This window comes from Doryrhamphus excisus, chromosome 1 (genome assembly GCF_030265055.1).
Source record: "Doryrhamphus excisus isolate RoL2022-K1 chromosome 1, RoL_Dexc_1.0, whole genome shotgun sequence".
Classification (NCBI taxonomy): domain Eukaryota; kingdom Metazoa; phylum Chordata; class Actinopteri; order Syngnathiformes; family Syngnathidae; genus Doryrhamphus; species Doryrhamphus excisus.
The window spans coordinates 33380703-33405689 of NC_080466.1; the positions used below are offsets into that span (position 1 = coordinate 33380703).

Below are 24987 nucleotides of genomic sequence, written 5' to 3' on the forward strand. Positions count from 1 at the left end.
GAATATTGTGAAAGGGTTCAATTTTGAAGACACCTGGTGTCCTGCAAAGGGCTTTAAATGGTCTCTCAGTCCAGTTCTGAAGCTTACACAAACATGGGGAAGACTTCAGATTTGACAGCTGTCCAAAAGGCAACCATTGACACATTGCACAAGGAGGGCAAGACTCAAAAGGTTATTGCTGAAAAGGTTGGCTGTTCTCAAACCTCTGTGTCCAAACACATTAATGGAGAGGCAAAGGGAAGGAAAAACTGTGGTAGGAAAAAGTGTACAAGCGATAGGAATCACCGCGCCCTGGTGAAGATTGTGAAAAAAAACCCATTAAAAAATGTGGGGGAGATTCACAAGGCCTGGACTGCTGCAGGAGTCAGTGCTTCAAGATCCACCACCAAGAGACGCATGAAAGACATGGGTTTCAACTGCCGCATACCTCGTGTCAAGCCTCTTTTGGACAAGAAACAGCGCGAAAAGCGTCTCACCTGGGCTAAGGAAAAAAAGAGCTGTAGTTGGGTTGTAGTTGCGTAGAAAAGAAATAAATCAACTGCTGTGTTGGAGAGATGACCAACTGTTCCCGCTCTTTCATGTGTTTCAGCTTGGTGAAAAGGAAGTGTTTTTAAGTACACCACGATATGTAGTATAGTCATGTGGAGTGACTTTTGATGCCTCTGTACTGTATGTTAGTTGTTTATGTGAGAAAAGAAAGTATGTGTATATGCATGTGTATATTTGCTAATGCAGGCCTAGCAGTGAGAACCGAAGCCTGGCCGCCTTTAGCACCCATTTTAGGTGCAAGTGAATTTGATAGACAAAAGAATGGGTGAAGGAACAAAATTGATGTATATTTTTCTTATATATATATATATATATATATATTATCTTAATATGGCTATTTCCTGTCAATTAGCAGAGCATGTTTGAATGGCTCGATGGTTGTAGTTGCGTAGAAGAGAAATAAAGAAACTGCTGTGTTGGAGAGACGACCAACTGTTCCCGCTCTTTCATGTGTTTCAGGTCGAGAACATTTGGCAGTGAGTAGTAAAATTATAATTGTGTATTTCCCAAATTATAACTGTGTATCTCCCTAAGTCTAGTTTAGGGAGGTAACAGTTGAGTTTTTGCATTGTTCATAGTAAATGTGAAATCACCTCTCACATTACTCTCAGTGAGTAATATATTGTATTTATCTACTGTATATATTACTATACATGAATTTTCTATTCCGCTTATCCTCTGTAGGGTCGCGGGGGTATACTGGAGCCTATCCCAGCTGTACACCGTATTACAGTCAGGATAAACTGAAACTAAACCATGAACTATTTACAACTTTCAAATTTGGAACTAATCTGTGTGTGTACACGTTGAATTTTCCATACAGTGTGCAACCTTTTGCACGCTACACTCCTCCATGCTCTTCCACATCCTCCTTGCTGTCGAGTGTGTAAATACATGCAAAATATCCACGCCAAGCTCTTATCAAATGCACTTCTGCCATCTTATGGACATTTTTATGACTTAAAGTGAGAGTGACTTCTAATATTGTGCAATTGTGTCAAAAAGACGTATAATTCAGTCTTTGGTATTGTATGAATTAATAGTCTTATGTACCACCACCTGACCGTGATACCAGTTGATACCAAGGTATTTTTTTATTGGTTTCATATTTGTCAATATAAGTCTTTAGATGTCAAATGAATAATAATAATACAATTAATACAAATCTTGTTGCCATCAAACCCATGCTCTTTTGTCTGTGGGAGACAAGTTGCTACTGGATGTGACCTTCCTTAGCTTTTTGGGTGTTGGAGGTCTGCTGCCAGGCTCAGAGCAGGGAGACACGGGTGGTCTGACATGGTTGTGGAGGACAAAGTGCATCACGGAGAAAGCAGACTTGTCCGTCTTTGCATCCCTGTGGTCTTGAAGCTTCTGGAGTTGTCCGTTGGGAAGTGACGCTTCCTCCTTATGGCCGTTTTTGGAGATTCCGCTGGGGCTGGTTCTTTGGGTCAGGAGCACGTCCGTGTCATCCACCGACGCTGTGAGGACGCTGCTTTGCTCTTCTTTGCTCAGCTCGTGTCCCATCTTTCTCCTCCAGCTCAGCATGGCCTTCAGGGTACCTGCCAGGTCCAACAGGCTCCACATGATCGACAAGGAGGCCAAGGCCAGCATCAGGTGGAGCATCAGAGTCTTCTCTGTGGGCCTGGAGATGTAGCACTCCACCCCTGAGCTGCAGGGTGCCTCATAGCACAGCACGCTCTTTGGGATGGACAAACCGAAGAGGAAGAACTGGCCTGCACCGAAAGACACTTCTAGGAGGATCCGAAGAATGATGGTCATGATGTAGGAGCAGTAGAACCTTGGCACCCCTCCACTCAGGCTGCAGTGCAGTACTCCGCAGCGACGAGTGATTTTGTGGGTGACGTAGGTGGCGAACAGGATGTTAGGGAGGCACAGCAGGATGAGCTGGAAGAGCCAGAGGCGCAGGAGAGACACCGGAGACAAGACGTCAAAGCAGACCACCGAGCAGCCCGGCTGGAGGCTGTTACACACAAAGCTCTCCTGCTCGTCCCAGAAGAGGCTCAAGGCAATGCCACACAGCAACAGAACACGCCCCAGAACCATCAGAACCCACCACGATTTACCTGAAGGACACAAAGCACATGTACACACCCACTGGACACTTCATTAAGTACACTATCCTGGATCCAACGCAACCGTTGTACCTCTACTAACTTAACTATTGTTTGTTGTACAGTGGTACTGCAGTTTTCACTATTCATTTGTTCCAGAAGTTCAGATGAAAACTCAGTCTTTACCACACAGATAAGGGCCTTCAGTCATGAGGGATGCCTCCTGCGTCTGCGTACAGCTACACATAGCCAGCTGCTGTTTGACACCCCTGCACAACCCAAAGCTTCATTGCTCCATCCAAGGAAAAGCACCCCAGATCATGATGCCACCCCCACTGCCTCTGTTACTACCTCAAACATATTTATTTATTTATTTAACAACCCAATACAATACACTCATATGTGACTTTACTCATCTGTATACACGTCATTATTTGCACTATGACCCATTTATCATTGCACTAAAATTAATATATTTGCAATATGTCTGCTCCTGCATATGCTCCTGTATCTTGTTAAATGGGCAGTTTGTGGTGCTGAAGGAGACAAGGCCTTTGTAGTATAGTTATAGTAGTATATAGTTATTGTAGTATAGTTTGTTTTTTAAACCCTTCTCTCGCAGATGCCATCTGATGGTTATTGGACTGCACTCAGCACCGCTAACAACCTTCATTTGGGCCTACCTCTTTTTTGTTTTTTGTTCCATAACCCTCAGGATCTTTGAAGACGTTTCAAATGACTGTGTTAGCGTGACACCATTATATATACATATATATATATATATATGTGTGTGTGTATATATATATATATATATATATATATTAGGGTGCATCAAATTTGAATGGGAAATTTTAATTTAATAATATCAATTTGGCTGGCATTGCATTTTTTCTAAACATAAAAATGTCTTTTGCAAAGTTTTGAGGAAATCCATTGAGATTTAGGGGTGCCACCTCACACATAAACTTTTGTAAAATTTCGGAAAATGTGCAATTTCTAGTCTAATTGTCTAATCTAAAAAAGTTGACCTGGAAATGTTGAGTACAATAAAATTTAATACAGCATCATTTTCTATAGGGTTATCAAAGTAAATATATTTTTCTTGGGCAGATTGGGTATTCCTAAGAATTCAACTTTCAAGATTCTCCATTCATTTGTCCTATTGAAAAAAAGGATTGGTGGTAAATGGGACATGTTCACATGGCCTTACCCTGAATTTTATGTAGCAGTGATGGATATTTGACATACATATAAAGTTTAATTTTTATTAAATTTATTTTTATTGTAAACACAAGGGGCAATAGTAACACATTTAAGTAACAAACTCTCTCTACTGGCAAACTAACTAGAAACTCACAGTGATAAGAACATTAACTAAACTTCAAACTTAATTACTCAGTCGATTGTGCCAGAGTCCTCTCCACTGAGGAACATCACAAGGGAGAGATGAAATCTGAACTGAACCTCACCAGTGCCTCTAACCCCAGATTTGTCATCCCACCTGCCACCCAGGAGTAACCCTCCTAATTCAGGGATCAGCTTTCGTTTGCACCCACAAAGGTTTGGCTGTTGGCTGTGGTCATGTTCAACTGCCTGCAGCACATTTTGCAGGTACTGCTCCTTCCTGGTCATTGCGACAAAGTCGGATGCGAGTTTGACGCCACGCTCGGCACAGTCATTGACCGGACTTATTTTGAACACAGCCTTGATAGCCCATTCTATTCTCGGTCAGCTGTTGCATTGGAGACAGAGAGATGTGTATAATCGCCGCCTGACTCTGCGACCAGGCCACGAGTGAGGGCAGCCTGTTGCATTGGCGACATCTTCAACCTTGCAGCCAGTGACACAACACTTGGTCGGCTGAGGATATCAGGCGGAATGAAGACTAAAATAATAAATGGACAAGTGTATATCAGATTATGTAGGACTACAGTACTACTCTCAATAAATATGAGGTATCAGCAATACTGTCTACTCTATATTACTGTTGTTGATGTTAGGCTTGCTCAGCTATTAGCTAACTGTCATTAGCAAACTGTAGCTAGCTAATGTTAGCTACAGTAGAAGCAATGAGCACTAAATATAATAATACTAAATATGACTACAAATCATTCAAATTACAAAGACAAAACCGCAAATTTGCTAGTAATATGTAATAGGAGTATAAATACCAACAAAAACAGTCTTTGTTGACCTCAAATCTCCATGGCAACCATTGAACTGTTCACCACTTTATTCCACAAAAACAGATCTATGGTGGCACCCCTAAATAATCATGTATTGGAAAAATATTTTGTATGTGTTGTTTCTACATATATTTGAACACTTTTAGTACCCAGCCATATCAAAATTCAATAATTGTGTTTTTTGATGCAGCCTAATATATATATATATATATATATATATATATATATATATATATATATATATATATATATATATATATATATATATATATATATATATATATATATATATATATATACATATTTATATATATACATGTACATGGTCTAATTCCTAGGTTCCTAAAGGGGGGTTACGCGTACCCCCGGGGGTACGTCAATTGTCATAGGGTGTATGTGAATAAAATGAAAAAAACAATTAGCGCCTAACACTCACAATTACGAGTGCACCTGAAGGAGCCAGAGTGTCAAGTTGATCATTGCTCTGTGTGCATCATATCAACATCAAGTACATTTCCATTGATTATTTTGTGCATTAAGATTGCTTCAGCTTTCATTTCTATTGGTTGCTGTGTTCCAATTCATCTCAGAATGGCGCAGCAATGAAAACCTGCTACTGTGAGTGGAGATCACCTGAAAATGAAGCTTCATCCTTGGTTGTGTGTATTTTTGTGTTTCTGCTACAGTAGTATTAAGAAGGCCATAGTGGTTCTTTTAGAGTTGGGACACCATGGAAAGATTCCAGACAGATTATGGACACGATCAAAACAAGTAAACCGCTAGTGTCTGACACAAAGGAATCGGCGCTACGCTCTTTCAAGGGAATGTCAGGTGCCGGCTTGTGTCATGGGGAGCAAATTGAGAGCCGATATGTTTTTTTTTCTTTGCCTTTTTTTTGTTGGAGTGTGATGCCATAGGGACGCCCGGAGGAGTCTTTAAATACCAATCTTCAGTTCAGATACAAATATTACCTTGATGCTGCTTTATCTTTTGTTTTGCACTCTGGTTTGTTTTCTTGATTCTTGATTGTAGCTAGATACTAATATGCACACAGAGATTTAACGTGTTATCGAGGTGGGTCTTGTATTTTCATTCATTCATTCATTTTCTACCGCTTATCCTCACCAGGGTCGCGGAGGGTGCTGGAACCTATCACAGCTGTCTTCAGGTGAGAGGCGGGGTACACCCTGGACTGGTGGCCAGCCAATCACAGGGCACATATAGACAAACAACCATTCACACTCACATTCATACCTATGGACAATTTGGAGTGGCCAATTAACCTAGCATGTTTTTGGAATGTGGGAGGAAACCGGAGTACCCGGAGAAAACCCATGCATATTATATTATATATATGATATATATATATTATAAATATAATATTATAATATATATAATAAATATATAAAATATATATTACATTATATTATACATATATATAATGTAATATATATTTTATATATATTTATGTAGCTGTTGAGGATTTAAATACATCTATTTAAATAGCAAACATTTGCCATGATGTATTTTTCACATTAGTAACTCTTAATTAATCCACATAATTTGGTAATAAATTCATTTGGGACAACACGAAATGCGAGGAGCCACTTGGTAGCCAAAAGAGTTGGCTCTTTTTAGTAAGTGGAGCAATAAGAGCTCTATAAAAGGAGCCGAAATTTCCATCACTACAAACTGCTATCTATTTATCAGTACCCATGTCAAATTTTATGCTAATGCAAAATACCGGACCCGCAATGACTATAAAACGAATGAATCAATGAATTGTGTTCAATATTTGAAGTTAATAATACTATAAAGTGTGCAGGAACAGGCGCTGCATGGCTTCAGGTGAAATGTAAGAAAGGTTTCTCCACTGTAAAAAGTTTGGCAACCTCTGATTGATTGATTCACTGCAACAAAAAATAACTTACAAAGACAACAATGCTGACCTTTTGAGGTTCAGCACTGCCAGGATGGTATTAAACTAACGTTTATTTTAACCTTCACGTTCAGTCTTAGAGACAGTACAATAAAAACACATTGTTACATTTCATTTGAATCAAGGCATATTTTTTCATTGGATCTCATTGTATTGTGTTCCCTTTATTGGGATTCATTGGCTTTCAGTGCAAAGTGTCCCTAATAAATTGAGACTCACCAATGAAGGACACGTTGTAACTGATGGTGATGAAGACCAGATCGTACAGCGTCCCCATGGCTTCAGTGTGGACCCCAAAAAAACACAGAATATTTTTTGGGAACAGACCGGAGTTACGCTGATGCACTCCTCCTGGGCCGCTGACTTGTGTTGTCGTGTGAGGAGACCACGGCCTGCATGTGTGTGGCTATTCTTACCCCGCTGCCTTCAAAGCATTGTTGGCATGACAAGGTAGCAGTACAACCTTCTGGAGGAGGACCGCCGAACATACAGGGCAGCTTATGGAACACCATCTTAGACATCATTCAATATAAATTGAAAGATGTCCAAGGCCACATAGCTCTCATCTTGGCTCAGCAGCAAAATATGAAATAAATAACACCATTATATCATCAAATTGATGTCATCATTATGTAGTCAAGGTAATTAAACAACAAACTGGCACACCACAACTACTTGACAAGAATATTATTCAATCTTTTAGTCATCTTGGAGTGAAAATAACACAGAAACCTGTTACATTTCACCATCTGTAAAAATAGTGTTTTGCATACATTTATTTGTGGCCATCACAAATGCCTGTTTGGAATCCCTCATTAACACATAATGACTGTCTGTGAAGGGCTGCACGGCGGTCTAGTGGTTAGCACACAGACCTCACAGGAGACCAGGGTTCAATTCCACCCTCAGCCATCTCTTTGCATGTTCTCCCCGTGCATGCATGGGTTTTCTCCGGGTATTCCGGTTTCCTCCCACATTCCAAAAACATGCTAGGTTAATTGGCCACTCCAAATTGTCCATAGGTATGAACGTGAGTGTGAATGGTTGTTTGTCTATATGTGCCCTGTGATTGGCTGGCCACCAGTCCAGGGTGTACCCCGCCCGGAGACAGCTGGGATAGGCTCCAGCACCCCCCACGACCCTTGTGAGGAAAAAGCGGTAGAAAATGAATGAATGAATGACTTGTTGTAACTTATTGTTCCAACTCCATACAGTAGATGGCATCATAACTCTGCTTCCTAACAGCTCATACACACTTCTGCCAGAGAATAAGAAGCCATAGCAGGAGTGATGAGTGATGAGTCGCCATATTTTGTCAGGACTCAAACTCCTTGAGTTTTTTTGTTTTTTTTTTAAAGCCACTAACGACAAATCAAACAAGCCCCTCCCATCAACTCAGCATAACAAATCAACTAAAATATTGCCATGGAAAAGTGAAATAAGTGCTTCTCTTGCATGTCAGAGGAAGATTTTAGAAAGTCTATGCGAGGTTGTTGAGTCAAAACCTCCTCAACTGATCAGATATCTTATTGTAGGTCGGTACCCCCGACGAGACCTGACATCCAAGATGGAGTCCAGCACGCCATCAGTCAGTCTGTGTCAGGAGAGGATGGCAGGGACCCATGTGACTCCGTACAGGTCGTCCACGCTAGCCGAGCGTTTCCCGGCGGCTCGCCGCGCGTCCTTGAAGCTGTCGTCACACAGTCTGGAAATAGCCTGAACGAGGAGGTAGGAATGCAGTTTCAGTTACGGGATCTTCTCGCTCAAACGGTCCCGCAGGACCACCGTTGTTGTTTTAATATTAGATTTTAAAATGTGGAGCCTTTTTTCCCAAATAGATGCTGTTGGCTTTGTATTTGAATATATCACTGGTACGGTTTAACTTGCTAACATGCTGCTTGATGAGGCCACTTTCATTCCTCGGTTCCCTGAGTGGGAATGCCGTAGGTTCCTGGTTCCCAAACTTTTCACAGTTTGCGTACCCCCTCAGACATCTGGTTGGAGGTCATGTAGATGGAGAAGAAATGAACATCCGGGAATGCCAGGGAGGCACAGCAGGGATGAAACACCATGACGGGTCCACCCACCAAACCTGCTCAGACCCAACCTCCTTCACACAACAGCTCAACAACGTCTTCCCTCAGTTCAACATGGAACCTACGTCATGCCACCACCCTAATGAGGAGCAGTCATATGACTTGGTCTGCTGACGTGAGATCCCCTCCTGATTGGCTGTGGTTGCTGCAACGAAGCACTAAAGGGCCAGCGGGTGCAGGCAATCAGCGGCTCCTGCCGTGGCTGCTCAACAAGCGGCTCCTGCAGTGGCTGCTCAACAAGCGGCATGCTCACAACCCTTTTTTCCAAATCAAAACTAAAGAAAACAACTTTGCGGTAAGCCTTTTCCATTTCACCGACCACTTCTGCGGCCGCTACATGTGGCTGTGGCTTAACTGTATAATTGGTGTGTTATTTAGATATTAGCATTAGCAGTGTGTTGTTGGCATCGTAACAATCTAATTAACTATTGTTAATAGTGCATTAGTGGTGTGCTATTAAGATATTAGCATGTTATTAGTGTATTATAGGCATGTTAATAGTGTATGATGGAGATATTAGCATGTTATTAGTGTGTTATTGACATGGTAACAATGTTAATGGTGCATTATTGGTGTGCTATTAAGATATTAGCATGTTATTAGTGTGTTACAGGCATGTTAATAGTGTATGGTGGAGATATTAGCATGCTGTTAGTGTTTTATTAGCATCTTAACAATGTCACTGGTGTGTTATTGCAGTGTTATTAGCGCATATGTATACATAACATTTCATCTTGCCAATCATGGTTGGCAGGTCTGTAATTGGTTAGCATGTTGTTGTTGTCTTATTACAATATTGCATGCAGATATGCATCTAAATATAATATTCTTACTATGGTTTATCCCACCTCCAGTTTTCGGGCCTTGTCGCGGCTGAGGGGCTCCAGGGGGATGCTGAGGTCATTGGCCTCTGAGAGCGAGCGCAGGTCAAAGTAATACTTGACATAAACGCTAGAAGGCACATTGATGTTGAACTGCAGAAGCTCCAGGAAGTGACGTTCTAGCTCATTCCTGGCGGGAAAAAGGCATCATGTCATCACGTGTGGCTCGGTGACCAACATGAGGCATGTCACCTACGTACATGTCATCCACCACCATATCTTTCAGGATCTGACAGTAGTCCACGTTCCACACGGCCTGGTCATCCCACACTTTGGAAGCCAGCAGGACGGCTCCCAGCACCATCCTCTTCCAGGTGCCTGGACTCATGGAGATGTCCGCATACGCCAGCAGCCTCTCCAGGTACACCTGCACATTTCAATACGTCACTAAGAAGTAGCGGGCCACCGCTAATGAATGATGGATGGGAAACGTTGTCTTAATATAGAATCATCATCAATCAGTCATCTTTTTGTGTGCATGAACTTCTCTCCACAATCTCCAATGGTTAGTTAGCTTGTTAACCCTCCTCTTGTGTTGGGGTCTGCACCGACCCGTTTTACATTTTAATGCATAAAAAGAATCCCATAACATTTGTTTATTGCATCAAGGCTTTTTGACTTTGTCAGGAAACTCTATTTCAACAAAATAAAACCGAAAAAATAATTTTTACTACATTTTAAAATGGTCTGGTTGAAATTATGACCACTGTATTGTTAGGGTCAGTTTCGACCCGGTTATAATAATATGACTATAAAGCAATATTTTGAGCCACAACTGAAATCATAAGTGTACAATTAGCCAACACAATGACAACCAGCTCCTCTTCTCATCATGTAAGCTTCAGGGGATTCTCATTTTGACCAATTTTCCAGTATACCAGCAGAAAAACAATGTCCAGACATGTGAGGTGAATTCACTCATTTGACTGATGGCTGATTTCACATTTACAATTTGGATCATGGAAAGAATGGCAAGAAGTACAGTGAACCAAGATCTGGACCTGTTCTGCTTTTTCATTTCACTTTGTACTAAAGTTCGGTTGCTGAAAACAATAACTTTTTCTACCTTTTCTTGACATTAATATATATGGGTCAAAATTCACCCCAACACCATAGATGTTTCTTTAGTGATTAATACTAAAATGAGAAAATAAATAAAACTAATTGATTTAAGAGATATGTTCTATAGTTCTCAGTAATAGCAAAAGAACAAAATTAAATTTATTAATATGACTCTTTTGAGGTGGGGCGGCACGGTGAACGAGTGATTAGCGTGCAGACCTCACAGCTAGAAGACCAGGGTTCAATTCCACCTTCGGCCATCTCTGTGTGGAGTTTGCATGTTCTCCCCGTGCATGCGTGGGTTTTCTCCGGGTACTCCGGTTTCCTCCCACATTCCAAAAACATGCTAGGTTAATTGGCCACTCCAAATTGTCCATAGGTATGAATGTGAGTGTGAATGGTTGTTTGTCTATATGTGCCCTGTGATTGGCTGGCCACCAGTCCAGGGTGTACCCCGCCTCTCGCCCCAAGACAGCTGGGATAGGCTCCAGCACCCCTGTGACCCTTGTGAGGATAAGCGGTAGAAAATGAACCCTGGAATTGAACCCTGGTCTCGTAGCTGTGAGGTCTGCACGCTAACCACTCGTCCACCGTGCCGCCCTGTGAGAAGCAAATTTGATGGTAACTTATTGTTTTTAGTGTATTTTATAGCTGATTTAATACATGGGTCAAAACCGACCCTTTAACATAAGAGATGATACCAGAAAGCTAACACAAGAGGAAAGTTTAAGTGTTGTTTGCATAACTTGGTATCACACATGTCAATTAGCAATGCTAAACAGTAGCAATTTAGAAGACAAACAAATAGTTTCCTGTGTAACAGATGGTATTACTGTGATGGTACCAGTGTGACGATGGCACACTCGGAGGCCAGCTGAGCGGCGGAGAAGAGCGTACGCACAAAGCGATAGATCTGCCTCTGCTCCGGGTCACGCTGGTTGTAGTCCGGCGGCACTTGGGATCTCTGCGGGGGGGCGAGTGGGTGGAAGATTAAGAGAAACAACTCATGTGGCAGAATGTGGCAGTGGATGTCTCACTGAAAGGGGATGAAGCCGCTCATCAAAAATGTCCAGGGGCGTCGTTCCGGCTTCATCCCTGGAAGCAGACATGTCATTCACGTCATTCACATCATTCACATCATTCACATCATTTACGTCCAAATCCAACACATGCACCGCCTCACCTGTTTTTGATGTGGTAGTAAATGGCCAGCGCCACGCTGTGAAAAGGCACACGTTTGCTCAAAGGAATCACTTTTACATTAAAAAAAAAAACATTTCTATTGGTGTACTTTGGTACCATTTAATGGTGTATTTGAGGTGTGGCCTACTGACTGTGTTCTCATCAAGAAAGATGGTGGAGCAGGAACTGTACTTGCACCTAGTGATGGGACCATACTGAAACACACACACATTAACTAGCATGGGTGCTAGCGATAGCCGTCAATGAGCGTGTGATGACGATGATACTCACATAACGTATAAAATGTATCCTCTGTTTTTCTGTCACTGCATAAACAAAACAAAGGCATCCTGGTCACTAAATTGACTTCAACAACGCAACAACTTCGACAATGTTCGAGAAAGCCTCAAAAAGCGGATGCAGTGAGGTCATTTGACCACGAGAGGGAGACAAAATCAGTTTGTGACTCTTAATTATTGTTCCGGTTTGGGCCATGGCGAAAAACACAGGAAGAATGAGTCTAATGGTTGGTTTTTAACAATCCTCCAGGCGAGATGAAAATGTAATTAACCCTTAGATGCACGAGTGACTGGACCCTACACTCTTCCATAAGTGGACAAAAATGACCCATACTAGAATCAATGCGTTTTTATGCCAATTTTGCCATTTTGGTGAGGAATAATCACTTGTATGATATTTAGTATTATATTTAGGACCACACAAGAATGATTTCATGTTAGAAACATCTTCATTTTTCACTTTTTTACATCTTTGAAAAAAAAATGACCCCGTACAAGAATAGAAAATGTGAGGTTCCATTGTGTGTTGCATAAAGGTAAGTTAGAAATGTGAATGGGATGATATCAAAAATATGATTTTTTAAGAATACCTGGAATATGAAATTATAACAATTTTTCATTACAAAGATATTTCAAGAAAACAACCTGACCGGGTCATTTTTGACCCACTTATGGAAGGTTGGGGTAGTAACACAAAAAAAAAATTCTTAAAATGTATAAAAGATAAATTAAAAATGTGAATGCATGATATCAAAAACATGTTTTTTGAGGAATACCTGGAATATGAAATGATAACAATTTTTCATTACAAAGGTTTTTCAAGAAAACAACCTGACCGGGTCATTTTTGACCCACTTATGGAAGGTTGGGGTAGTAACACAAAAACAAAAAATTCTTAAAATGTATAAAAGATAAGTTAAAAATGTGAATGGTATGATATCAAAACATGTTTTTGAGGAATATGAAATGATAACAATTTTTCATTCCGAAGATATTTCAAGAAAACAACCTGACCGGGTCATTTTTGACCCACTTATGGAAGGTTGGGGTAGTAACACAAAAACAAAAATTTCTTAATATGTTTAAAAGATAAGTTAACAATGTGAGCGGCATGATAACAAAAACATATTTTTGAGGAATATGAAATGATAACAATTTTTCATTACAAAGATATTTCAAGAAAACAACCTGACCGGGTCATTTTTGACCCACTTATGCATCTAAGGGTTAAATAACTTTTACCGTTTTATGCCTCAGCATCACTTTTTCCAATATGGCTGCTGGCTTGGTTCTGTTCCGTTTAGCATCGTTATGTAAGTGAAAAGAGAAGCAGTTGTAGTTGTAGTTGAATCTGACATCTCACCATCACTGAGGGACTTGCTGAGGAACATGGTGCTGGTTCTTGGATGATCTGCAGGACTGAACATCATGTCCAACTCTGCCGAGACAAAAGGTGCTGAATGACAGCAGTTGTTTCTCGCAGGACTGCAATTTATTTGTGGTGCGTGGGGGTTGCAGGCGGTGATCAGTTTCAGAGAGAAGATTATGTCAGTTTGATGTGTATGGTTACAGGAATTTTTATTATTATTAGGCATTTGCGACCAAATGTGAGGTCAAAGGGAATTGAACATGACGCATGTTCATGACCAAAAAATGGATTTGTGGCTTGTTGAGAGGGGGTTGAATACTTGTAGTGGCTGCATTGGCAACACTGATCCCCTCTTGCTATGTCCAAATATTTTTTGGGGGGGGGCACCACAAATAAATGAACGCACAGAAAACTATATAGACATTCTGGATGTGGAAGACCTCCTCATTGTTGTTGTTTTACTTTATCAGGTGTAACATTTCGGAACCTTTGCCTCCTCCAGTAAACTTTAATGAAGACTGCCTGTGGCTGAAAGAGGAGATGCTGGTAAATAATACACGAATACCCACACCCACACCTTCTCACAAATGAGTCCACAATTGCCCCCACCCTCCCAGCGCCATGTTAATTTCACTAAGGACTCTGTTTTAGGATTCCTGTTTCCAGCCTAGATGTTGTTTCCTTCCTCCCAAATGGATCAGAACCAGTTGGTAGTGATGGTGTCAAGTGACCCATTCAGGTAGCATTGTAAAAAAGACAGATGACCCCCCCCCCCCCTTCAGACTAAATTAGTTTTGGATCCATCAACATCTTTGTATACGAATGAGTGTCTAAATATGAAGTACATTACAGGAAGTGGTGCGTTCACGTTACCATCCATATTCTCTCTGTCGCTGATGTGTTGCAGGGTACTTTCAGTCTCCTGCGGTCCTGGCGGTTCCGGTTCCGCTCGGTACTCCTCCAGTCGAGAGTGAACTTTCCTGTGGAGCTTCGGTGTGGAGGGAACACAGCAAGAGGCCATGCCCCCCATCTTCAGAAAACCTGAAGGCTTCTTCTCACCGTACGTTGAAACTGGAGGTCGCAGGACCCACGGAGTCCTGGACGATCAGCATGGCTCACGGGAGCGAGGGCGGCCCGTCCTCAGCAGCAGCAGCCGTGGGTACTGGTGATCCAGAGAAGGGAGCAAAAGGATCCTTGGCCTTCCACAGGATTCTGTAAGCATCTTCATGGTCCATAACTCTGGGAGCTGTGGATTCTGTCCCAGAGCTCACCGACGTGTTGAAGGTAATTTAGTAGATTATAGTCTATGTTGGATAGCATCAGCAATATGTTTCTACATTCACTGACTTCAACGTGTATGGCAGTGAGTGGTAAGACTGAGCTGTAATGTGCTACTCACTTTAATTGTTTCACCAGAACTTGGTTAAATGGCGACATCTGTTGGTGAGTTCGTGGTAGTGCATGTATTTATTTTACATGCCGCAAACTCCAACACGTATGATATCACCAGTTGTGGCTTGGTGGCTATATTTGACATATAAACAGTGGTACTGCTATTACTAAGCATTATTAAGACGGCTTTAAATGTTGTTGTTTTTATCTTCCAACTTCCTGCTATATTTCAAAATAAAAGTAATCTCAAATGTGAATGATGACAAAGTACGGTTTTAAGTTGTACGATTCCTGTACAGTATACACTGTAACAGTACAATACAGTCCTGTATAACTGCAGTACCAGTAATAGACCAGTTGAGGGCGACATTGACTAACTGGCAGACTGTTAACATGTGAGTGAGTGAGTGGAAAATTCCACTCCGGACAGGCTCGTCGAAAAACCAACAAAATATTTGAGAAAAAAAAAAATTAATAAATGTAGTGGACTTCATATCAATATTATTCTTTAAGAGTAAATCGTGAGTAAATATCATCATAATTATCAAATGAATAGACGTACACGTGCTGGTGTGCGTTGGTGGCTTCATAGGTTGCAGGGAAATAGCAAGACTGTGCGCCTCATTAAGCCTGCAAGTCTCATTTTCATCAAGAAAAACTTATTTCCTGCATTTTCCATTCCACGCTACAGCTCCCTCGTTGCCAGGGAAACCACTCCGAGCATCCTTTGTGGGGAAATAACACCTGTTTATTCACCTTTACAGCAGAGTTGTACAAATATGTTGGTGAATTGACACCTTAAAAGTCAACACAATAAGAAACGTATTAGTACATTTTTATCTTTGTATGTATACAGTACAGTACATATGTACTGCATATGTACTAATATCCATGCATCCATTTCATGTACCCCTTATCCTCGTTAGGATCGCGGTGGTATGCTGGAGCCTATCCCAGCTGACTTCGGGCGAGAGGCGGGGTACACCCTGACTGGTCGCCAGCCAATCACGGGCCACTATAGACGCCATAAGATGGCTCTAATTCATATTTACGTACACTCAAGGAAGACTTTGAAACATGAAATTAGAATATTTTATTACACAAAGACAATGCAAACAAGGAAGTGGACTCGGACGACGGCGGCTGGTGAAACAAACTTTGATCCCTGGAACAAAAACGTCATGTCTACACACACAAACACACTGCCGCCCTCTGGCCACAAAATCAACTTTATTTACACCACAAGGGAACACAATAAATGTACAAAAGGAGAATTGGGGCTGTGGTATTGTTTAAAAAGTATAAAACTTCCTCGATGATGATGATGATTGTGCAATGTTTGAGCAACTGCAACCTGCCAAGTGGACTTTATTAACTAAAGCGACAATACGTAATAAGCTCAAGTTACCAGCTTCAAACATGATAGAATGCTACGCCGGTCGAATGGCAGCCCTCTGGTCACCGTGGCAACCCCCACATCACCTGCTTGGTAATGCTTGGCAATATTGGTGGGCCAGCCTGGACATGTGGTGTTTTGTTAAGAGCTGGTCAATGTTATTTTTAACACACATTAATACTGTTAGCATTTAGCACATACAGCTAATAGCTTAGCTTAGTTTCTGATGGTGTCGCATAACAAATGCATGTTCAGCACCTTCCTGTAGCATGAACGACAATGGCTTTTCAATTCAATCACAGCTTAAACCTGTAGGGGCCAACATAAATAAATGCCAATTATTCCTTACTGCTGCTTTAAAAATGAACTCTCGCTCCTTCTTGTCTCTTGGCATCACATCAGTGGTGTGACACACAAAATTGCCAAAAAAGTGGAAATGACAGAAAAGGTGCGTTTGGGTGCCATGTGACGTTCCTGAGCGTCTCCTGTGTTGACTCACACCGTGCGACAGTAGCGTGTGTGACGCTTTTTCAGTTCCTCTGTGTGAAAAAAAGCCACGTGAGACAATGAAGAGAATTGTTGAGCTGTGGATCGTTCTTGGCGTTCCCGGGACACACGGGATGGGGACGGGATGCAGCATGAGGAAGGCCTGAGCGAGCAGACGCAATCACTGCGGTTTTGATGGGCAGCAGACGGCGGGCGGGCAGGCGGGCGGGAGCGCCCGCATGCTTACTCCGCCTTGTGGCAGTAAATGTCCTTCAGAGCCTTGAGCTCCTCGATCAGCGTCTTGTTTTGGTTCTCCAGCACGGCCACTCGGTTTTCCAGACATTTCACGTACTCTTTCTTTTTCCTGCGGCACTCCCGAGCTGCCTCCCTGGAGAAGATGAGAAGGGTTGGTGTTTAGGGATGTCATTAATGGAAGGCGCCAACTTGCGGCCCGGCTTGCACTCCAAACGTGTCTGTGCTGACTGAGGACTTTCTACCTGTTTTTCATGAGCCGCACTTCCCTCTTGCGTGTGATCTCCTCGGCGTGATGGGATGACGGGCTCTGCGTGGCGCTCGGCGACGGTGCCATCACGATGCTGTGGCCCAAGCCTGTGTTGGGTGAGCGGAGCTGGTAGGCGGGGATGTCTCCTGTGGCGGCTGTGGATACAGAGTGCAACTTTATAAAGGCGGTATAGTCCAATTTCTCTACCTTTATTACATATCATGCGATTGGAGGCAAGCGCTTATATTTGAATACTAGCAAGATGAGCCACAAAACTTTACTTTTTTAATGTACGTAGCTTTACATGTGTATTTGTAAGCTGAAAAACTACTTCCTGTTTCATTTCCGCTGTTGTATATGTGTGCTGCACATGCAGTACAGGAGTTCCCCAATGTCCGCAGTTGTTACAGTCCAAGAATTACATTATGCAGTATAGTACTTCCAAATGTGCAGTTGCATCTTGTCAAAACATCTTTCAGCTGTTAAATGTTGAGTGAATTGACTTGAGACAGCACCCTCTGGTGGTTTAATAGCTGTGGCACTCAAACTGCTCTCTTTAAGTTACCATTAAATCAACTTTTAGATGTACGATTTAAAGAAGAGAAAAGAAACGGGAAAATATGCAAAACTGCAACTAGGCAGGCATCTACTCACTACTCTCAGCAGTAAAATATACTACATTCATTTGGGTACTTTATACATTACATTGGGCTGACAGACCTCACAGCTAGGAGACTAAGGTTCAATTCCACTCTCTGCCATCTCTGTGTGGAGTTTGCATGTTCTCCCCGTGCATGCGTGGGTTTTCTCCGGGTACTCCGGTTTCCTCCCACATTCCAAAAACATGCTAGGTTAATTGGCCACTCCAAATTGTCCATAGGTATGAATGTGAGTGTGAATGGTTGTTTGTCTATATGTGCCCTGTGATTGGCTGGCCACCAGTCCAGGGTGTACCCCACCTCTCGCCCGAAGACAGCTGGGATAAGCTCCAGCACCCCGCGACCCTCGTGAGGATAAGCGGTAGAAAATGAATGAATAATTAACAATGACATATTATTATATTACATAGTCATGTCTTGTTTTGTTTGTGTTTTTCTTCTAACTTCATTAGGTACACAATTCAATGATATCCAATATAAAAATGTTCCTTTACAAGCATAATAATGTTCAGTTTTTAGCTGTTAATATGTTTTCATTGTGCTGTATCATACAGCTTATATTATTATATCCCATAATAACTTACTCATTTACTCCATACTGCTGCACGAAGTAAATATACAAATAAAAAGCAAAAGGAAGTAGAAAACAATAAGTAAAATATAAAATAAAAAGTTTAGAAATTGTTTGACACAAGTAACTCAAAGGTTCATGCTATATGTGCCCTGTGATTGGCTGGCCACCAGTCCAGGGTGTACCCCGCCTCTCGCCCGAAGACAGCTGGGATAGGCTCCAGCACCCCCCGCAACCCTCGAGAGGAAAAGCGGTAGCAAATAAATGAATGAATACATTACATTCACAGAGTAAATACTCGGCACATACTTGTAGCTGCACCTTTACCCAGATTCTCACCATGCAACTCTCTTCTGTAAAATAGTTTTATGGAAATCAGTTACGTTTAATTGCTAACCAACGGACAGCAAAACAATACTGTACACATACTGCAAAGATGAGAAGCTTCATTTCAGCCATTGAGGCTAATTAGTTGGCAAGGTGACTTTTCGGTTTATTGTTAAACTTGGTGTTTTTTTCCAGAAAGTTCTTAAATGGACGAGTCCGCCGTTTTGTTGAGTCTTGCCATTTGAGTTTAACATGCTGACAACTTTTCTTTGTCTCGCCTGCTTGTCCTCTCACTTCCTCCGCACACATCGATAGCAGGCGGCGGTGCTGACGTCAGCGAGTGCGTCTCACTCGCCTCTCTGCATTCCCTCCCGTCTGTCCGTGCTGCGTTCCAGGAAACCGTAGTGACGTCAAAGCAGCATATACCCCCCCGCCCCCACCCCCTCCATCCTGCCTGATTCTCATTCACTTGCTGCCAGCCGAGCGAAAAACACTCCGAACAACTTCCCCTTTTTTTGTCGCCACTAACCTCCCCAACCAGCAATGTCCTGGTTAACTCGCTAGTTCATTAACTAGTATCCGTAAACACATCAGCACAACCGCACACAAAATATGTAATTTAAAGAAGTAGTTTGTAAAGCTGCTACGATGCTAAATATGCTAGGTGGCTACAACAGCGCGCAACAACCGGACAAATAATAACTAAAACTGAAAAAAACACGAAGAAGTTGTTGAGCGTGTCGTGATTAAACTTTACCTGACTCGGTCTCATCCCCCGTGACGGCCATGTTAGCGCTCCAGTGATCCAGAACAGTAACTATTCTACAGGCACCTCCGTCCGCAGTGGTTCTCTTCCCGGCTAAAAGTCCAAGTGACGCCTCGCGGCTTTCCTCCCGTCTGGACCGTCAACTTGGCTGCGGGATTACAATTACCGGCATTGACGTCATCGTGACGGCACCACCGGCCGCTGAAGTCAGTAAAGACGCGCTGGGGTAAAGCCACGCCCCCTCACACTCACCCCACCGCTCACGAGGGGGAGGGAAAGGGTTGTATTTTTAGAAGCGATGACGCAACTGGAGAACCTCGACAAACAACAGGCAGCTCTGATTGGCTGGTTCTACAGAAGGAGGCGGGGCTAATGTCAGAGCATGAACCTTTGAGTTACTCGTGTCAACCAATTTCTAAACTTTTTAATTTTATATTTTACTTATTGTTTTCTACTTCCTTTTGCTTTTTATTTGTATATTTACTTCGTGCAGCAGTATGGAGTAAATGAGTAAGTTGTTATGGGATATAATAATATAAGCTGTATGATACAGCACAATGAAAACATATTAATACCTAAAAACTGAACATTATTATGCTTGTAAAGGCACATTTTTATATTGGATATCATTAAATTGTGTACCTAATGAAGTTAGAAGGAAAACACAAACAAAACAAGACATGAATATGTAATATAATAATATGTCATTGTTAATTATTCATTCATTTTCTACCGCTTATCCTCATGAGGGTCGTGGGGGTGCTGGAGCCTATCCCAGCTGTCTTCGGGCGAGAGGCGGGGTACACCCTGGACTGGTGGCCAGTCAATCACAGGGCACATATAGACAAACAACCATTCACACTCACATTCATACCTATGGACAATTTGGAGTGGCCAATTAACCTAGCATGTTTTTGGAATGTGGGAGGAAACCGGAGTACCCGGAGAAAACCCACGCATGCACGGGGAGAACATGCAAACTCCACACAGAGATGGCTGAGAGTGGAATTGAACCCTGGTCTCCTAGCTGTGAGGTCTGCGCGCTAACCACTTGACCGCCGTGCAGCCCTTGTTAATTATTATTAATAATAATAATAATAATAATAGTAGTAATTACCTTGAATGAGCATCTGTCCTCCCTGGATGAAGAACTGCTGGGGGGCGTCGCCTGGTGAGGCGGCACACTGCAGGATGGCAGCCCCAGGCTGCGGGGTCAGCGATTGGGCCCCCTGAAGGGCCTCGGCTCCGGGGCCACTCAGCTGAATGGTTCCATGCTGAGCGATGGCAACTGCGGAAGAGGTGGCGTCACCGAAGTGGATGTTGACGGCTACCAATTAGCTCCGAGGAGCAGTCGGTATATTTTAGCGTGGTGGTATCATTACTCTGACAATACACTGACTGTATTGTCCTGAGCTGGTCTGGTAGATGGTCGGCGTGGAGGAAGAATCCACGCTTGCTACCGCCGCCTCCTCCTCCGCCTGCTCCTCGTCAATTTTGGCAACGGCGGTAGAATCCGATGAGAGCTCTTTGAGGATTTTCCTATGGAAAAGGAGAGTTAGGTGATGAGAACGTTATCACTGGTGGCGATGTTCAATGTTCTCACCGATAAGATGGACGTCTGGAGAGGAGCTCCCGTCTCTTGTGAGTGTCCCCTACTGACTTGTGACCAGACGTCACCTGACGATATGTTTATTATTTCAGAGGGGAGATCATCATCATCTACCATGACCTCAGACTATGGAATGACTCACTTCAGGTGTTCTTACCTCAGCGGTTGGAGCTTGTGGTGACTGGATGACTGAGGTCTGAGTCCTCCTGCTGGGAGAAACCTGAAGACACATCAGAAGAAAGAACCTCAGCTAGTGAGTCGACAGCAAGTGGATGAAGGTCTGTTTTAAACTTCTATAGAAACAATGGCCACCAGGAACATGACAGTACAGTGTGAATTGCTTTGTTGTTAGCACATTAGCATTCTTAGGCCACGCTACAACACCTTGAAATGTGGCAAATGTGCAGCAACAACCCGAACATACAAAGTGAACATTTTAAAAGACCATTCATTGGTAAAATGTTGGTGTTACTTGTAAAACCCAACAGTGTTTACTGAGTTTAAATTGTGCTTACTTGGGAAGGTGATGCTCCATCCTGGTTCTCCTCCTCATCCTCCTCCTCTTCCTGGTCTGAGAATGAGTCGTTCACGCTGTCGTCCAGCAGGGACGAGTCGTCCATCATGGCTCACCTCTGAGGACAAACATGTAGGGACACACTATGAATTTTTTTTCTTTCTGAAATCAAACTGCTGGATGTTTATTTGATTCAATGATATAAAACAGGAAATCCCAAAGTGAGCCTCCCTTCAGAACATAAAACAGCTGGGCCCACACTCCTCCCCAAACATATTTTTTATGTTGCTTATATTGTGGAGTTTTCTTCCACTTTTCTGATCTATAAATGTAGTTAGAATGTTGTTTTCCCGTGTTTAAACGGTACCAAAGGAAGTGAGCTGTGAAAGAAGTTGTACGCTCGCTTTCAGAGAGTTTTTTCCAACACTGGCTCTTTGTTACGTCACAGTGAGCACAGTGAGCGATTACCCCGCTAAAACACCCATCCCCCCGACCTCGCTACACAGCTTTGTCAGAGCATTGGCTTCTTCCAGGATGTGTTTGCTCAGGTATGAGGCACAGCCAAATTGCCTTCAGCAGGGGTCTCAAACACGCGCCCCGCAGGCCATATGTGGCCCACAGGGCACTAGTTTGAGGCCCCCGCCTTGATATGAAAGTTTAATGTTAGTGCGGCCCGCGCAAGTTTGATATGGATGCTGTATGGTATCATGTACCCAGAAAAAATTATTACGTTTGATTAATGTTCATGTTAAAGGTTAAATAACTGTTAATAGTTATCCTCCCTATCCGTGTGGAAGTGGTAAGTTTTTGGCTATTTAAGTTTAAAGGAAGTAACTTGAAGGCTACCGTTTAGGTCGCTAGCTCTCCAGTTTGCGAGTTAGCATGTGTCTCAAGACCCTGCGGTTGCGCAATATGTTGTAAATAAAAAGAGTATAAATGTGACTATAGTCGTGTTTTGTCATGTCTACAGGGCTCTAATAATGCTTTGTTCATTTTAATCTGAAAAAAATAATTTGTCTACCCACCAACTATATGTGGTTTCTTAAGTTTTTATTATTTGCCGTTTTATTATTATTATTATTATATTTATTTATTACTGATTGATTTTCTTTATTCTTGATTTGTTCATTTATTTTTCATCTTATTTTGTGCAGAAAAATAAAAATTAAGATATTTGAGAACAGTGGAATGTTTTATCAGAGCTTTTATTGTAGAAAATCGGAACCAAAGCACTGAAAACGTTTGTATATTTTTCTGTTTTTAATAAATGCGTTTTTTTTTTTTTTTTTTGGGAAAACCTGATGCGGCCCAGCCTTGCCCAGACCCTACCTCCAGTGGCCCCCAGGTAAATTGAGTTTGAGACCCCTGGCCTACAGCGTCAGGTATCAGGCAGAAGTGGTTGGAGTTGATGATTCTGAGCCAGCAAGATAAAAATATGGGAGTGTTTTGGGAACAGCTGGACTATCTGCCAGATTGTTGCTAACGCCTGATGCCGTCATCGGTTGTCTTTGTAGCAATATAGAGTGTGCATACAGGGGGCCGGGTGCAAATTACAAGCTTATCGACGTCTGGAGTTGCCAATAGCCTTTTTCCAATACCAGCCAGTGGTCTACTTGAGTTTTTTTTAAACACGGATAGTCCCGCAAAAAACTACCAGTAGTTCCTAACCACTTTTCAAGTCGCTTTCCAAAGGGTTTATTCATTTATCAACTCCCATAATGACAAAATTAGAAAGTGCGGTTCGGCAGTAGTCCAGAAGTCTTCGGGAACGCTTGCGAGTGCGACCAATCACAGCAGAGTGGGCGTGCCCGGAGGCGGTTTGTAGGTTTAATAAATTAAAAGACAGTTTAACAGCTGGGATAGGTGGAGATTCTGGAAGATCTTTTTGCGTGGGTTATCGTGTGTAGCTGCTTGGGGCCAGACAATTAGCATAATAGTTACCCTTAAACATTTCTAAAGGAAGCTTAGAAGGTTAGAAAAAATGTTTTAAATTTTCTTATGATACTGCAGCTCACCAGAAGGAAAGTTGTTTGGATATAAAAAATATTTTGGGGATTGTTCTTGGTGGAAATTTGGGCTACCAATTCCTCCATACACCAGCCGATGATGACAAGATGATGACACATTTTAAGTGACCTCAATGCCTGATAAATAATGAAGAAATTGAAGCACCGGGGAATGGGAGTCTGGGGCAGACCATCAAACTTTGAATGAACATGAATAATTCCTGGGGGGAATTATGTACCAACCCCCTAGCACTACAAAATACATTTTAGCAAATCAACTTATCTGTTCTCGGTAACAGAATGTAAACATATTTTGTATAAACCTTTTCTTAAATGTGGAAAACATGAAAAAGGTTTTAGAGTAATTTAGTTTGAAGGTGCAACTTCCGGCCTGTCGGCCCTGACGTCACGTTGTTCAACTTGACATAAAAAGTGAAGCGAACTGAGTCATCTGAGGCCACTTCTCCCCTCTCTAAACTTGTTGCGCTCATTCGTCTTCAGGAAGAGTTTTTTCCATTAAAAACTATCTCGCTGTATTTTGCGTGAACGTACACATGCATGAGCGCCGAGCGTGACCGTGACATCGCTGTCGTGACTTACCGAACTTACTTTCACGTCGAGCTCGTCGTCACAGTGACGGGGCGGCAGGATGGCGTCGCTCCACGTCAGCGAGGATCATCCACTGGCTGCGCCCCGCAGGACCAGCCGCTTTAAGGACAGAGAGTACACACGCAGCACCGGAACCAAGACAGTTCACTGCCATGACCGATTACTTCCGGGTTCGCTCTGCTCGGCGTCGACATGTCCAGAAGCTTCTAAACTTTTGTTCCGACGACTGTTTGTGAATGCTGAGAGACATTTTAGGTAAAATCTCTCTTTATATAAAAATATGACAGTAAAATGTAAGTCATTGTACTTTTTGTACGGTCGGTACGTGGTGTTTGTGGTAGTGTTGCTTTTGTCAGTGAAATTAAAGATCACAGACAATCCAATCGTACCGAACCCCGGAGGGGACATGAAGAAAAAGAAATAAAATAATAAAAAAACACGATTTTTTGCGAGATCCCGCAAAGCTGTCTATATTAGGACCATTGTACTTGTTTGTGTTGAAACGTAAAATTATA

The 24987-nt window shown here is 42.4% G+C and overlaps 3 protein-coding genes across 5 annotated transcripts; all 3 read right to left on the minus strand.

Moving 5' to 3' along the window:
* Positions 1-1725: 1725 nt before the first annotated feature.
* On the minus strand, positions 1726-7038 carry LOC131097124 (gap junction gamma-1 protein-like). The gene is made up of 2 exons (XM_058045893.1): positions 6966-7038; positions 1726-2633 (listed from the first exon to the last, which is right to left on the minus strand). The coding sequence occupies exons 1-2, from the start codon at positions 7021-7023 to the stop codon at positions 1726-1728; spliced, it is 966 nt and encodes a 321-aa protein (XP_057901876.1). The 5' UTR covers positions 7024-7038.
* LOC131098682 (cyclin-Y-like) lies at positions 6826-14863 on the minus strand. The gene is made up of 11 exons (XM_058046022.1): positions 14755-14863; positions 14509-14706; positions 13630-13704; positions 12259-12293; positions 12085-12182; positions 11969-12004; positions 11823-11880; positions 11630-11749; positions 9924-10090; positions 9691-9853; positions 6826-8462 (listed from the first exon to the last, which is right to left on the minus strand). The coding sequence occupies exons 1-11, from the start codon at positions 14861-14863 to the stop codon at positions 8346-8348; spliced, it is 1176 nt and encodes a 391-aa protein (XP_057902005.1). The 3' UTR covers positions 6826-8345.
* Positions 14864-16237: 1374 nt separating this feature from the next.
* LOC131139268 (cAMP-responsive element modulator-like) lies at positions 16238-24608 on the minus strand. Of its 3 annotated transcripts, none has more exons than XM_058088698.1 (8): positions 24473-24608; positions 21859-21975; positions 21501-21563; positions 21338-21411; positions 21134-21273; positions 20852-21022; positions 17407-17566; positions 16238-17297 (listed from the first exon to the last, which is right to left on the minus strand). In XM_058088698.1, the coding sequence occupies exons 2-8, from the start codon at positions 21964-21966 to the stop codon at positions 17153-17155; spliced, it is 861 nt and encodes a 286-aa protein (XP_057944681.1). In that variant the 5' UTR covers positions 21967-21975; positions 24473-24608; the 3' UTR covers positions 16238-17152. The 3 variants fall into 3 exon arrangements, with proteins under 3 accessions (XP_057944681.1, XP_057944670.1, XP_057944691.1); XM_058088687.1 differs by having other exon boundaries at positions 24464-24603; XM_058088708.1 differs by lacking the exons at positions 20852-21022; positions 21134-21273; positions 21338-21411; ... (1 more) ...; positions 21859-21975; positions 24473-24608 and adding an exon at positions 19726-19931.
* Positions 24609-24987: the final 379 nt, after the last annotated feature.